Raw genomic sequence first — 17,312 nt, forward strand, 5'->3', positions numbered from 1 at the left:
CAGGTCATTCTGGTAACTCCTAAAGCTCAATCTCTGAAAAGCAAAACATTCATTGAGAACTGATGAGCTGATTGGGTGGTATCCTGTGCTATATGCACAATATTATTCAATGTAGTTCAAATCCATCAGGTATCCACTTGAATATTACCACTTTATTGCCTAAAGATGACTGTACCAGGCAGAAAGAAGACTTGTAAAATTACCAAGACCAGAAGTTACTGAATTTCTTTCCTCTGTCATTTTGTCATGTTTAGCCAGGAGCACAGATAGATTATTTTATTGAGCAGGACTTGAGCTGAAAATCAGTTTAAAACGCCATGAAGAACCGGGAAATTTTTTTAGTTTTCATTGTGAGAAACAGATGGAAAACTCTTTAATATCTATCTCACAATTTTTAAGATCCTGATTCACAGAACATAGGCTAAAAAATTTATGGCAATTTCAACATTTTGAAGGGATTTGCTGATTTAAAATGCAATATACCTGGAGGCAAATATCTTCCAGTTTTCTTATTTTATTAAGGAGAATATAATAAGATACCTTTTGACCAAAAAACCTACTATCCATAAAAAAGATCCCATGCTGCTACATTTCACTGAAATTAAAAAACTAATGGAACAAACCAGTAGCACTGTTTTGAAATTGTCATGATCTAGTATTCCAACATTGGAATAGTTTATGAGAATCAAATGCTGGATGACCACAACTGAAATGAAATGAACTTTGCTCCCCCAATCACACTGTAGTAAGAAACATCCCCTGCGGCCTAATTTTAACAGCTGAAAGCAGTGCTGCATGATAAAATGATGCACTTTCATTTTGCTCTTTTCTCACAAAGGCATTTCTAGAAATAACCAAAACTGTATCTGTAGCATAGATTGTTAGGATACCACTAACACATTGATTTACACTATGTCAAGTTACAAATCCATGCAATTGAAGCTGTCACTTTGTTTCCTAGTTTCCTTGCTGCATTGAAAGGGAAATAATGCTCAATTCAGCACTGGCCTTGTCTCTCCTGCTAATTGCAGTCTCATCTAACCTTGCAATGGCCATCAAAAAGGAAAAACGAGCACCTCAGACACTGTCAAGAGGTACTGTGTATTTACTGCATGTAGTTACCTCCTTATCTTACTACCTAGGTCAGCAAATGTCTTTATTTAGAATGTACATGGAAGCACCTATATACTTCCTGAAGTGTTTCTTTCCAGCTTTAAGCATTACCCTAAGTAGTGCACCTTCTTATTCCATGTTGTTTCACTCTGTCAGTTTGTTCTTAAGTGTATGGCTGAGGGATGCATATAACCTGCATAATTTATATAACTCACTATGACCTAGTAAAACAGCAAAAAACCTAAACTGAGTTTCTCAAACCCTGATATACTTGTAGGACTATCCATGAAAAAAGACATTCTTTGATATACCAGTTAAAAGATATGGTAACTTCTTAACTACTGATACATACTTTCATAACTCTGGTTGCTATGAAACATTTTTTCTACAGACCCATTTTTATACACAGAATAACGGTTTGAGACACTAATTAGGGCTTTCAGTGTGACTTTTGGTTTTGTTATTGCTTGTTATCAGATAGTCACAGTCATGCTTTGCAGTGAATCATTGACTTCCTTGCAGTGTATAATTTTCAACCCAACTGTTAACTAAAGACCCTAGTTTGTTTATGTCTGATCAATCCTTAGAAATACAAGCTTACAGAGATCTTTTCCTCTTCTCCATCTCCCTCTCTTTTTGGGCCTATTTGCTCCCAAAATTCTCCATCTCTCTTCCTGACTTCTTCTGCAAGCTGTGCAAAGCCCACAGGCCCTACAGCTCACCTCTGAGGTCTTCCCAGACAAAGCACTGACAAAGCCCTACCTATCACAGAGGTCCCATCTGAGCCTAATTGCTCGGGAAGCACTTGACAAAATCACGCAACACCTGGACCAACCAAAGAGAAACTGCAAATCACTTGTAACTGGTATCCCTGGAGAAAAGTTTTAAACAGTGATCTGTCTTGCCTAGTTGAGGATGTATTTTTCCCAGTAGTCCTAAAGGCTTAAAAAAGATAACAAAATCCCCTCAATATAGACAATTCTGGGGGGGAAAAAATCACAAAAAACACGTCTGTTTACTAATTGTGATTTCAGGTCTTTTGGCTTGTCTTGAGCACTTTACCAGTAATTTTCACGGATCAAAAGAGAATATTTAAACCTGTTGCAAAATGACCCTTGCTGATTCCCTGATGCAGTTACCTACAACAGCAGTTGACTTCAGCCAAGGCTGGGAATTCGCTGGTCAAATACCAGAATCCTGCCATCAACCAGACAGATGTAATCAAAATCACTCTCCTGAAGGAAGAGGTGATCTGGTAGCATCACAAGCTATTGTTCCATAAGAAAGCTAACAGAAAATCTCTACATAACCAGGGCTGATACAATCGTTGTCCAGATAGCACAGAATAAAAAGAGCCTTAACCTGGTCCAGATTCAGATGCTGTTCTACGGTTCCCATGAGGGTCATCATGAATGGAGCAACACTGCCTGGAAGGCAGGGATCTACCACACAGGAACTGATATCTTTAGGATCTGAAGGCATGAAACCAACTGACAGTTAGCTTTTTGAGATCAGTGTGTCACCAGCTATGGATGACCTATGAAGCTAATGATAAAGTAGCATTTATTTTCAGTGCAGATTTTTAATTAACAGCCATTCTTTTATTAAATTGTTTAATTAAATGAAGTAGTTGCATCTCCAGGGAATGAAATTCATTACTCAGGAGTTAAGTTTACAACCCAAGACTGTTCTAAGCACATTTGTATTAAAGCCAATCTTATTTAAACTATCATATATTTTTTTCTCTGTTTGATAAGGAAATTTTCTCTTTAAGCCCCAGGGTATACATCAAATACGAAGCAGACAATGTAAAAAACAAAGAATTTGAGTGCTAATTTAAGGACTTCTGAGTATATAGAAAGATATTGGGTTTGTCAATAGCCTTGAATCAGATATGAATACAGCTGAGGGGTTTGGGGGTGATGGTTTGAGGTGTTTTAATTTTCCAGTGCATCTACCAGAAGATATAGAATTAGCAAATCCTTAATATTTGGGAACTTTTGACTAAAAAACCCAAAACCTATCTGTACAATTAGTGATAAATATTAAAAAGATGAATTTGTTATGAGTTACTTGCCTAGCCCCTAGTTAATCCTTTTGTTATGTTTCTAGGGTGGGGAGATGAAATTATCTGGGTACAAACTTATGAAGAAGGGCTTTATCAGGCAAAAAAAAGGTAAGAGATTAAGAAACAGTTTGAAAGACAGAGTTGTAAATTAGTCATGTCTGAATATACTATAGTGAAACAGAACAAAGAAACACCATGACAGCTAATCTGCACACTACCCAGTTAAATGAAACAAATTTTGTGTCTATAAATAAAAGTTATTGTAGGGTCTTAACGACTGAAACAACATGATAGGCCAATAGTTTAATACTGGCATATTTTCTCACAACATCAGTGTTGTCATTAGACTAAGCAACGATAAATAGACATTGTAATCTTTAAAATACATATCTTGTGATAGTTTAATATCATGTACCTCTGATTACTTCCTTAATTAATAGCTGGAAATTAGTTACCTTTGCTCTTGTATGCCTATGTTGTTTAGACGGCTATTAGCCCTCATATGTGCATGATGTACTCACAGTTTCTTACTGTCTTAGAAGAAATGAATGTTCCCATTTGAATCTTCTCTGGGATTCGGATGAAAATGTATCTGAGAGTTCATAACAGTACTTATTTTAATCTCCTTTACAGTTATAGATCATAATAGTCTAGCATGAGCTATTGTTAAATTGAAGGCAAATTATTTTTAAAATAAAAGACAATTAATTTCATGTATCCCATGCGAAAATGTCTAGGAATTGAAAAACTCTTGATAGTGATAGCAGATTAAACATTAGTAGCTGATATGCTGATCAGTAACAGAAGTTTAAAAAAATACAGGAGAAAATGCACAAATTGTTTTATGTTTTGACACAAAAAATATAACTTTTGGTACTTTACCAAACTATTTACAGGAAAAAAAATCCTGTAAAAAAGCTTAAAAAAATCATGAAACTCTTCACAGAAAGTATTTGATGATAAATCTCATTTTATGAAAATTATCTCCCTCCAGTTCATACAGATTATTTTCTTGATCATGGAGTACTTCACACTTAAGCAATATTATTTGCCTCTTCAGTTTGATTAGATACTCTATGGAAACAAAATTATGATGTCTCTGTTGTTTCTTTCTTCTATAATCTCTTACTTTAGAAAACCTATTTAGGTATAGAAGCTATTTCTCTATCTCTTTCTTTCACAAAGGAGTTACATTATTTTGACTTGCTCAAAAATGTGTATAATTCTTTACAGAATATCTGTATGGTTTTATTGTGTGTTAACGTAAGACTAAATATACTTTGCCTTTTCCAGTCTGCTAGTAAAAGTACCCATTTGCGTACTTGTCAAATGATCTAACTACATGTTTTATTATTATTAATAAAGTAACAAGCCACTGATGGTAATTCATCATTTGGAAGACTGTCAATACTGCCAAGGTAATTTCAGTTTTTTGAGTAGCAAAATGTTGTGACTATTTTTATAAGAAACTGCACTTGTCTACATATTTACCTTACACTTACTGAACACTATTTTTAAAATAGTTAAATGAAAAAGTATTTTAAAAGATAAGAATTTATTACTGTTATTCACATAAGCTCAATGAAACTGGTCAACAAAGAACGTGGAAAAATACTCAGGGCTGAATTCCCCCTATCCCTCATCAGTTCCAATTAAGAGCTATAGATTTGCTATGGACTCACTGAACAGATTTAATATTGTTTGGCTCTCCTGAACTGGTAACTAAAGAAGGAAATGAGAGCACAGGGCCGTTGAAATCTATCTAATAAAAATTTGCTGGGAATAATGCACTTTTGTCAAGCTGAGACATGGTATCCATTGAAATGACAGGCTTCATAAATAACAGAAGAGAGCTTCCATTCTCATAGCCGGGAGGTTGTAATGACATCGGTCAAAAAAACCAAAAAGTGGTGATAAAGCCCTTAAGTCTCTCCCTTAGGAATGTGAATCAGCAGAGATAGGAACAATGTGGCCAGTATGTGGCCAACATTGTTCCTAAATGCAGATGGAAAGGCAGAGTTTGAGATTGATTTCAAAACTATCATGTCTTTTCTAGCACTCAAGAAAGCTTTTGCAGAAAATGAAGAAATACAGGAAATGGCCCAAAATAACTTCGTTATGCTGAATCTCATGGTATGAAGGGTTTCATGAGATTTGACCGGTATCTTTTTTTGGCTTGTGTTTTCCTGTTCTTTGTCTTGCTTTTTCATGTCATTTTAGCTAAATATCTCTGGCATTTCGGTTACATGTAAGTACAGGCATTTGTGCAAGTGTATCCACACACAAGTAGTACCTTTTTTAGTTTTGTCCTCTGGTACAAGATTATTCACAGGAGTGCTACTACTTCAAAACAAACAAAAAAAACCAACCCAAAATATTTTAATAACCAGCTTTACTTTCTATGCCAGCATGAAACCACAGATAAAAACCTGTCACCTGATGGACAATACGTGCCTCGAATCATGTTCATAGGTATGTATAATATTTATGTATCTTCAAAGACATGATACCTGAAACTATGCCAATGTCCTCCTTTGGGGACATAAAAATGATCCATCTTGCAAAAAGAAAATTACTCAAAAATTATCATTATTGTGGCATTAGTCTGGAACTTTCCAGATCTGAGTTCAGTTCTCTCTCTGTCACAGGCTTTGACCATTTTCAACTTCCCAGGTTATAGATACATTCTGGAGGGTACCTAATTTAGGCTGGGAGGCAGGATGTTTAAATATCTGTTTGCATTTAGGCTTTTGCTCTCCATGCCTCTTGCTAATGCTGTTGTAAGACAAAGTTTACTGAACACAGTCAGATACATGACTGAATATAGATGTCTACAGTGTGGACACTACCACAGGGAGAGATGTCAGTGGCATCTAAGGAATGATTTATCCCATTGAAAACCTGACTTCTGGAATAGATCACATGAATCATGCCCTACAGTGCATGTTCCTTTCACAGACTGTAGAGGAAGCCTAGAGTGACCAGCTCTGAGGTGGCATTCAAAGTTGGGTGAGATAAAGCCCACATCGTAGCAGAGAGTAGTGTAGTAACAGGAGTGAGTTAATTTACAAAAAGCTTGTAAGGGGAACTGGGTCCCTTTACAGGTCCACAACACCTCGCTCCCATGATGGGAACACTAAGAACTTCATTCTGAAGATTTTCATCCTGAAGGATCTAGGTAGGTCATGTTGCTACTGCTTTAGATACGCACGGACCTCAATATGTGTGCATACAGTCAAATCACCCTCTCCTGATGTAACTATAGAACTTGTAAAACAGGATATTTTTATTTAAATATAGATGAAAAGCCTGTGTAATCTATAACTTAAAAATAGCTGCATAACACAAAAATGAGCATTAAATTTTGTTCAGAATTTCTCCAAGACCAGCTGTTGGGAACAGAGCATAAAGGCCGTGCAATTGCCTCACTGATGAAATCAGAACATCTCAGAAACAGGGCTGTCAAAGCAGTGCCACATCCTCAGCTGTTGTGGGAATGGGAAATAGTGTTCAAAACAATTACTCTTTCAGATCCATCTCTCACAGTAAGAGCTGATATCACAGGAAGATACTCCAACCGGCTTTACACTTATGAACCACAAGACATACCATTCTGTAAGTGTCCCCTTCGTTGTGTTACTTTGCATTTCACATTGTAAGCAGCCAGATACACCCCATCTCAATCCTTTGTGCTTGAGAATAAGTTAAGATCTCAAAGTAATGAATAAAGCCTATGTTTGAAGCATTTGCAATTAATTGTAATAGTCTAATGTGTTCTAGCAAAACACAGCAGCACATCTATTGTCCTATTGAATTTATTGGGACTACTCAGGTAAGAAAAATTGAAAGATCATGGCTGAGAACTTTCAGAATTGAAATCTCTCCAGTTTTTTGGAGAATGGTGAAAGTCACTAGGCTAAAAGGTATGTAACTGCCCAATGTAAACAGTCAGTGGTGGGAGGGAGTCAGTCAAGAAATACTGGTAGTTACCTGGGTACCACCTAACACCCGTATTTCAGAAAGGAATGTGATTTTTCAGGTTGAGCTAGTCCTTGCTCTATAACATTTACCTGACACCAATGTAGTATCTCAACACAAATATGCACGTCATATCTGATTACTGGGTTTGCTGTTGAAAAATGAGGGAATTGAAAGAAGGCTTGTCAAGTACCTTGAAATTAAACTTTTTGATTCATGGAACTTTTTACCTCCTGCTTTAGTATCAATGCAAGAATTTTCACAATAGAAACCTCTAAAATATAATGCTAACAATTTACTTATCAAACTAGGTGGGTTTTTTTAATTGTGCAGATGTACTTTAAGTACATTTTTACAGTTCTTATTTGTTTTTCTTTCAGTAATAGAGAACATGAAGAAAGCACTACGTCTCATTCAGACAGAACTGTAACCAGCAACTGTGAAATGACCATAGCCTCTATGAGGTGAAGGTGCACCTCTATGTCTCCACTAGCATTTCGAACTCTTAACAAGCAGCTTTGGTTTATCAGATTTCACAAGAAATTTACATGTAAAATTTGAAGAAAAAACACCGAAGACTACAGTACCCATTCAGGAAACAAGAGACATTCATTAAACTCTTAGAAGTTACTTATGTGAATAACTGTAAGTGAGGGTTTAAGGTGCAGCAGCTTTAAGCTGTATTTTGTCAATCCGATTATCCAATTATGACTTTAAGTCAGCTATGACTTCTGACCAAGAGTTATAACCAATCTTTTTTATGCTTATTTGCAATTCATTATATAAATTTATACTTGCATCTTAATTCCCAAGTTTTATTTTTATTGTAAGAAGCTTGTTATTTATTAGTGCACCTCTGCTTTATGCACCCCTCATTAAAGAAAAAGAAATTTTGCTTGCAAATCAAACAGAAGGCGGCTCTTCCTACAGATTTTGAAATTGCTTACATAGAAATTTAGCAGAGCTGGGCTTAGACTTCTGTGTAATTCTTTAACTATCATTCTGATAGCTGAAAACAGAACAGACATTTCATACTGACCATGTGATCTCAGTGAGGTGATAATCATCAAATCGCAGCTACGGGTTTTGCTATGACAAAGACGAGGTGAAGTAAGAGAGATGGAAGGATATAACCTCAGGAATGGAGTTCTAGAACTAAGCAGTGCTTGTTAAGTCTGGTAAAGGGAAAATGAGCAGCCTTGTCGTAGGTATTTTCATTTAATATACAGTTGAGTCATGTGAATCTCATCCCAGCTCATTCCTTCTTTTTCCGAAGCACCTCAAACAAGACATAAAGTAGCAGTTTACTGAGGGGATTTGTACATACAAGGTATTCACAAAACTTCCCCAGGATCACCATATGGAAGGGTGGACATCTGTTTTGAGTAAAAAGCTGAAGTCTTTTCGTTATTGCAGCAATACTCTTTTTCCATGAGAACGAGATAGTGATTCACCTGTAGTAAGGGCATGTACGGTATGTTATGTGCAGAGCACCAGTGTCACTTGTTTATCTCACCTGCCATTCCCTATGATGTTGCTTGTATACACATATAAAAGATAAAGGAAGGATCTTTGCAGGATAGCTTTGCTAATTTACAATATCTAATATTAATTTGTCACGAATGAGTTATATTTTCTTCATTACTATGTAAAATTTTGATATAAATATATATGCTAACAGAGTGGTGATAAATGACCTGAACACTGAGAGAAAAATTTACTGTATTAGTCAGTAACAATATATCGCCTTCATAATCAGATAATTTGGGAAAATGCTAGAAGCAAAATTAAACTAGTAGTCACATTCCTTTGAGTTTTGTTTAGCTCTTCTAATTTATGTTCATATCTATTCCAAATTTGGCAACATTTCCCAGTCTGAGTAGACTCTTTTGTGCACGTTAGAGATGTGCAGGGAAAGGGATGTGTGCTAGTGCCAGAGATGACATAGGATAGCCATGGCAGCACTTTCAAAGTAGGGTTGAGAGAATATTTACTTCAGGGAGCACAACACAAAATAACTTTGGAGATGTTTGAGTACAATAAGTTCAAAATATTACCAAAAACAGTAGGTGGAAAGTGGTGGGTCTTTCCTGTCATATTGTGAGGAAATTTCTTCCCTCCATACATTTACTTTTAACGTCAGCTGAGTCCATGTGAGACACTGTCTTGAAAGAACTGCTCTAACTCAGGCAGGAAATCAAATGTGGGATAGTTAAACTATCAGTCAAAGCCTGCTCCACCTACTTAAGATTCAGAAGGCTAAGGTTGTGGGTTCTGGATGGATAGTTGAGGGAAGGCTGCATTGTGGAAGTGTTTGCATGGCTATGTTTTCATTGCAGTGTGAAACAAAACCTTTCCATCTCAGATCTAGAAAGCAGAAATAAACCTGTTGTCCTCCCTTCAACTCCAGTAAATGCATCTTTGTCAATGGTATTCTTGTTTCCTTGCATTACTACTACCGTTCCTTTAATTGTGAAGATGGCAATGTCGGCCATAAAGGACTGCTCTCATAGACCACTCCAGTCAGACCAGATGTTCCATCAGCATTTCAATAAAGGATGGGCATCCTCACACATACAAATGCTGAAGATCATAAATATGCTGATGAATCCTTTCAGATGGTACCGTGTGTGAGTACTTTACCTCTCCTTTCATTTTAAGTACATACATGCTCATATATACAGCCCAAACCCAAGGATGATGTTCTTTTTGTGCTGACTGCAGTCACTGAAATATTAATACTTTTCTGTATTACAGTGAGGGAAGCCACAAACATGATCTGATGTCATGATGTCACACCACCATAAAACAGTAAGAGAAAGCTCAGGGAGGGTCTTATTTATGTACATAAATACCTGAAGGAAGGGTGAAAAGAGGATGATGTCAGGCTCTTTTCAGTGGCCACAAGCAACAGGACCAGAGGCAATGAGCACAAACTGAAACACAGGAAGTTCTGTCTGCTTGGACAGGATGTTGGACCAGATGACCAGATTTTTATTGTAAATAACAAATCATTAAGAATAATTCAACGATTACTGACTTTCACTCTTGAATGAAAGTTAGCCTTTACACTGCAATACATCTTATTTTAAAATGTGAAGAAAATCTGGATTAATTTCCAAAGGTGTTATTGACATTGGTTGTACATGCAATCTAGAACAGCATTTTCCACTGCAGAGGTCTGAAAGCTTTGACAAACCACTCTTTCAAGCAGACAGCACCCACTTTCCAGAAATGTCACAGGCATATGAATTCCTCTGTCAAATCTCTTTGCAAAGTGACTAAAGGGTATTTTAGTCTTTTTTTTCCCTTCTCAAATCCCCATAGGTACCAGGCTGAAGGCTATTCTCAGATATAGCCTTGAGCAATGGGAATAAATCCTTGGGATTCTTAGATTCAGATCCAATCCTTTTGGTGGAGCTAGATATTCAGATAAAAACCAACCTGTATGTTGCACACATATTTTCCATTCACAGCTTAATTCAGTATTCATCCTTAACTGCAGACCCGTTACTATATTTTTGCTTTCGCCTCTTTGAAGATTATTTTATCAGATAATATTTCTTCTGATGGAAGAGAAGCTCAGATCCCAGATTAAAGGCTCATTGGTCTGAGATAAGAAGCCTGTAGCCTGTGCAATGACAGATGCGACAGGGTTCTTTCCACTGAAATGAATGGCAAGAGACGCTACTCCTTCTTCCACACTTGTTTGCCTGAGCGAAACACAACTTTATTCACAATAGTAATGGGCAGATTTTTGTTCACACTCCTTACTTTCCCCTCTTAAGAAACAACAGGGAACTTCCTTTTGTTCCTTGATGAACTGGAACTAAACTAAACAGGTTCCTTTGACCTGTGCTGTCTGGGTTAGAGTTGAAGGAAGAGAATAAACGACCGAAGATGTGAATGTGAAAGCAGAACTTGCTTTACGCGTAATATATTCAGTCACAAGTTAAGGACCAACTGCTGAGAAAACCTACTGGTGCAGACTATGTGCTTTCACACAATTCGTAACCTGCTTACTATATGCATGCATGCTAGTATCTAACATGAGCATGATATAGCATCCCTGTGGAAGCTCACGTTTTGTACAAAAGACTTCTGAGTTCTGCCTTTGCTACATACACAACACATTCCAGGGAACAAACTTTATTACCACTAGTTCACAAATCTTTGCCTACTTTGCAGCCTGGACTTATCTGTTGTAATCAGATCATAGGTAGTCAAATAAACGTGGACTTAACGTCAGTAAGGTGAGGCACAGGAATCTGAGAACCGACAGAACAGGATCCTCCCCTATGTATCCGTCTCAGTGCAGAAAGGCGTTGGCTTTTCTAAGCAGATGGCTGATGTATTGGTCTGCAGAGCTAAAACATTTTCCCATGCACAAATATTTGCGCTTGACCAGAACAAAAGAAAAGCCACCATACCTTTGTGTACTGTGGAGGCGAGAGACTGTAGGACACCTCAGCACTTAAAGTGCATAAGTAACTTCATCTTGCAGAATAAGGCAAATAGATATACTTTGGATTGTTTCATGCACGTGTATTCTTGCCAAAGGCTGACATAGAGAAATTTCCAAATGCTGAGGTGTCCTCCACAGGATTGGTCAGGTCACTGGTCTGCTTCCTTTTGTTTCTTCCTTTGTCCAAGTGGATGCACAGATCCACATTATAAGTCAGGTAGAAATAAAAAGCCTCCAATTAAAAAGTCCAAAAACATCAAGCAGAAGTAGGGGAATTTTTATTCTTACACCAGAAAATCTCCAGAATTTGCAATCTACATATTCATACTTTTCCTTGCTGTTTGAGCTGCTTATGCCATTCATCACTTAATATCCTGGATTGCTACTGCATATTGTAAAGTAACTGAGCCACTAGTCACTGAAACTGGATCCATTTCAGCAGACTCTTTTATTTTAAGAGGTACTAGGTATTTGCTGATCCTTTTAGAACAGAAGACAGCCAAAATAGCTTCTCTTATCTACACATAATAAGAAAGAAACATATACAGCAGTCATCTTTTACTTCACACTGCCATGTCAAATACGACATTGCAAAATTTTACTATAATTCTAACTCCAGTTGTTCTTAAGTAGATGTTTATCAAGTCTCCCTTTGTATATTTCTAAGTGGGACCTATGAGAAAGAGAAAATATGAAATAATTATCCAAATATATAATGGTTATGAGACACCAGTCTCCAGGGGTTTTTTTCTACTTAGACTTGGTTTAGGAAAAAAGCCTAAAAATACCTCAAAAAATATCTACCATGTCTGCTGCTGCCTTTCTGTGCTCGCTGAGGATCACCAATTACTGCTTTGCACACCCTGGCTACAGGTCCTCAAGCAATTGTTAGTAAAAAACTGGCACACACAAACCCATCCTGCTATTTATCACTCAGCCAACTGGGGAGAGACAAGTTCACGGATATGTACAAACATACAAAGCTTCATTGCTTCCGTTCACATATAGGGAAGAGGACAGCAACTGCTTGGAGAAGCTACACCCTAAGGTGAGGTGTACTATGCAGGATGGGGAGAAAAGGAGCCTTGATCTGCTAAGATATTTTTTGCTCCAAGCCTATAAGCAGGTGGGGCTGTGATTTTACACAGCTCTTAAGCATTTGTATCAGAGCGGAACAAGAGCCCACATCTTCCAGACCTACACTGCTTTGCTTGGAAGACAACTCCACAGTTAATATACGTTAGTGTTATCAAATATTTTCACACATACATACTCACTGATGATCACTCTCACCCTAAATGAAAGAAATATCCCCTCATGGCCTCAGTGACTTTAGTTCTCATTAGTGTATATACTCTTGACCTTGACAAGAAAAAAAAAAAAGGGGGGGGGCAAAAAATCCTAAATCTCATAATGAGCTCCCAAAAGGGAATTCAAAGATTCAGAGTAGCAGTTACCCTGGCCCTTAAAACTTGATCTCTCCTTCCTTGGAAAAATGCCCTTTCTTATTTACTAAGCAAACAAATACACAGGGAGCAACATTCCAGTGAAAACATCTTATGGATTCCGCTGCATTCTTGGACTAAAGATATGGGATGTGGAACAACTCCTTTAAAGAGAAAGCTTTGGGGTTGGTTTATTTATTTGTTGTTTATAAAAGCCAAAATACTTTTTTTTTTTATGTCTCAAAGAGATTTTTAAATGAATAAGTATTCTTTCATGCCTTTCTAGAAGGCAATGATGCAAATGTGAACTCTTCTTAACTGTTTATATGGTATCCACTATGTTAACACCATGGAGTGTAACTAATGCGGATACCTCAAGGCTGCCTTTTCTTACCAAATGTGTTGACTGCACATATAGTAGAGCTGAACTTGTACAGGCTCAGGTACAGCTGCAGGGCATCGCTAGAGCACAAAGGACTACACAGCTTAAGCACTAGGCAATGCTGGTATTCACAGGTAGGTATGATACTTGAAGGTTGCCTATGATATGGGAGCAGCATTGAAGATACTGACAGATCCTTTTGTTATTTACCCTGCAGAAAGTCACAGGAGTAAGAATGTTTAGGTTTGCATATTTTTATCATGAAGGAACTAAAACATAGAAGGTTAAGATCATACAAGAAACACGTGGCAGGATAAGGAACTGAGGTACATTTATCCAGCTGATATGAATTAAAGTAAGCACAAACTAAACAAGTGTTGCCTCTTTCTGACTGTGAAATGGGTTTTACTGGTCATTTGTATTCTTGATGTTAAAAGGAAAAAGGTATTGTGGTATGATAAATGAAAGAGCATCCACAGTTTTTTAACCAGTGAGTAAACCTGAAAGCATAAAGCCATTCCTTCCTGCACTCAAACATATCAAAGGGTACGTGTCCTTCTGGAGAAAGGATGACTCACTAAGAAAACGAAAGAAAATTCTTCCTGTGCTATACAGTTTCATAAGGTGCTCTACTGAGCCATAAACAAATGCAGAAGTAACAATCTCTTTGAGAAAGTGCAAATTCAATCAATATTTGTGGTAAAAAAAAAAAAAATCTCACTCTCTTGGCTACAGGAGGAGCCTTATGGTAGCTACCACATCTCCAGGTAAAGTCAAATTAATACAGAAATAAACTGTGGTTCCATGTCTGACAATAACAAGTGTTGTCAGTGCCAGTAAATACCTTGACATTACTTGATACGTATGTTTCAGTCATGTAGATTCAATATGTTTGTGGCAGCATGCTGATATATCATAAAAACGTTCAAACTATATATTCACTATAGGGACAATTTGCTAAAAAGATGTACGGCTGATTACCATATTTTGAAACACAAAAATTGAAAAACAAGTTAAATGTTCCTTTAAAATAGTTTTAAATCGTTTGAAACAGTGTGGGTAAAAGTTGGGAATTTGTAAGCATAAATTCTGAATGTATTGGCAAAACTCACCATGAAATCTGGAATAAAAAAATATATATCTAAAGGTATTTCATTTACAGAAGCATAGATGGCTTTGCATGCTGATACAGGAGTCGGGGAATTATGAGTGGCACCCTTACAGCTCCCATGCGTTTTGAAGGCAACCAGCATGACCGGGTGCCTCAGAAGTGCCTGCCTACTGACCCCCACGGCATGTGGAACAAACAGGAGGAACTGGAGGTCTGTATGTAGTTCATGGGCTTACTAGGACTGTAACAAGGGGCAGAATTTGGCCAAAACAACAGCATTTAAGCTGATGTGAACACATTTCCCCCTTTTTTATCATTATACCGCTCATATGCTACTTTATGCAAGTGATTACTTTATTGGACAAGTAAAATGCACTTTTCCTAATAGACAATACTGGCTTTGCTTTGACGAAGGGCAGCTATTGTAGGTACAGTACCATTATTGCTCTTCTTGGTCGACTTTAACTGAACAATAACCATAATCCCTCTGTTGTTACGAGTTTATTCAAAGTTTATCAAGTAGCTAAACAATAGCTGGCTTCTCCAAATTAGAGAAGGCTTATGTTTAAAGGCTGATTCCAATACAGCTCAAGATAGGCTAGAGGAAGAGTAAAGGGATGGTGCTGTATCTAACACATATGGCACAAACTTCTGTTTAGAGAACAGTTATTGCCTCAGAGCAGAGCTTTGGTCTTCAGTGTACTGTTGGTTATCTATCAAGACTTGAAGTTTTCTTACAAGTTTTTTTTCTCTTACATTATTGGTATTACTCTAAAATCAGAATAACTGTGTCTGAATTAGAACAGATGCACTGAATTCCCTATTTGTATCTGAAGGTGACTGTGCACAAGCATATGAGGACCCATCATTTTAAATGATTTACCAAGTGCTTTGATGCAATTTAAGTATTAATTTCTTACGTGTCTTGTAATAGTACTATTTTTAATTACTAATTTTATTTCCTATAAGAAGGATATAAACTTATGATATGAAACATCACGCACATTGTGTGTTTCTGCAGATAAGTTGGGGAGATGGTTACAATTCTTTTCATAAAAATCTTGATATAGAAAGCCTATGTCCTCCTGGCGTACATTAGCTTTAATCAGTACTTTAAGCATCTCTTAGAGGAACAAAACATATCTCTAATTATCCATGTAGTTACCAAGGCGATTACTGTGCAATGTTTAAAGAAAATTTTCAAACTTGTCAGCTAGGCTTTGTCCAATGAGAAGAGAACAGCAGAAACAGATTAGTTTGTTGAATAGAAAAAAAGACAGTTGAAGTCATAATGCTAGGCAAGAGCTGATTCTGAATTAAAGTACAGATTTCGTGTTTAATTTTAGGTGCAAATTGACGTAAATCAGTGGTAAGCTTATATAACTGTAACTTACATAAATGAGTAACTTACATAAGTGTAGCCACACTAAACATTAATTAAGCTTGAAAAAATGTATTCTCTCTCTCTACAGATGTTTTTTCTTTTTCACTTTGACAAAACAACATGTACCACATGGACTTCAAATTCATCTTTATATTTCAGCTCATTCTTTGGATAAGACAGCAAGGGAGACACCGTAGATGCATACGATGACTTAGCAACTCATGTTACTAAACCAGTAGTTAACTCAGTGCAAGACACTGGATACTGGGCAACACGAGAGTGACCTTTTTGTGAATTTGTTTTTATAGCACACGCATCTCAACTCTCCTGATCATTGTTAGTTTGTCTGCACAAAACTTGTACCTTCCCTTGATTTAAGAGGAAAAACACAAACTAAAGCAATGTCAAAGACTGAATCTGGAAGACAGCGGAGGAAGAAAGGATAAGCTATTCACTAGAAAATTCTCTTGGTATAGCTTAAACTGTATTTTCTTGAACTTGAGCCAGAATCAAGAATGGAACTTCAACCTTGAGGCTGTCACTCTCTAGGAGTGAAGCATGAGTCAGCTGTCAGTGTCTGCCAGGAGAAGGGAGAATCATCACATTGACGGGTATTTTTAAAAAATATCATAACAAGGTCTTGTCCTACTCAATAAAAGATGGAATGACAAGGAAAATAATTATCGCAGGTTGAAAAGGATAACAGTGGAAAATGTGTCTTTATAGGCTGTTTTCTCCATGCAGTCATAGAATCATAGAATGGTAGGGATTGAAAGGGACCTTTAGAGATCATCTAGTCCAACCACCCTGCAGAAGCAGTCCATACCTGTGAAGTGAACAAATAAATTCTCTGCACTAAAGATGCTTGTCTGAGTTATTTTAAGCAGCCGTTTTCCAGTACAGATTTGTCCGGGAAGGAGCTCAGAAATCTGGCCTCCCCATTAGTAGGAATTACTTACATGTTGCACTCATGCAGCTTCCTCAGGTAGGCAGGTTGTGCCTATATCTTCACCTTTCCCAGGACAAAGAAGAAAAGGAATTATCAATATGACCAAAGAAAGGCCATTTGGATTAGTCAAGCTGGTAAACTAATCAAAGAAAGTAAGAGTGGCAGCTTCTATACCAAGTAGTGTAAATAAGGAAATACTACACCAGCTAATTTCTCTCAAAAGTGACAAGAATATTATTTTATCACCAGGACAGGTAACATAAGTTTTATTTGTAAACCAAGGGAATTTTTACAATCAGAGAAAAAAATACTGTAACTAACACATTTAGGTTAAATGATAAGTATAATAGAGGGGTTTTTTTCCTAAAACAGAACTTTTTTTTCTATATTATAAAATTAGCTGCACAAAGAAAATAA

At 37.0% G+C, this 17,312-nt stretch overlaps 1 protein-coding gene across 1 annotated transcript; it reads left to right on the forward strand.

Moving 5' to 3' along the window:
- Window positions 1-988: 988 nt before the first annotated feature.
- AGR3 (anterior gradient 3, protein disulphide isomerase family member) lies at window positions 989-7,589 on the forward strand. The gene is made up of 7 exons (XM_010209549.1): window positions 989-1,094; window positions 3,226-3,289; window positions 4,547-4,599; window positions 5,238-5,314; window positions 5,590-5,653; window positions 6,713-6,796; window positions 7,540-7,589. The coding sequence occupies exons 1-7, from the start codon at window positions 989-991 to the stop codon at window positions 7,587-7,589; spliced, it is 498 nt and encodes a 165-aa protein (XP_010207851.1).
- The last annotated feature ends 9,723 nt before the right edge of the window (window positions 7,590-17,312 follow it).

The sequence above is a fragment of the Colius striatus genome, chromosome 5 (genome assembly GCF_028858725.1).
Source record: "Colius striatus isolate bColStr4 chromosome 5, bColStr4.1.hap1, whole genome shotgun sequence".
Classification (NCBI taxonomy): Eukaryota; Metazoa; Chordata; class Aves; order Coliiformes; family Coliidae; genus Colius; species Colius striatus.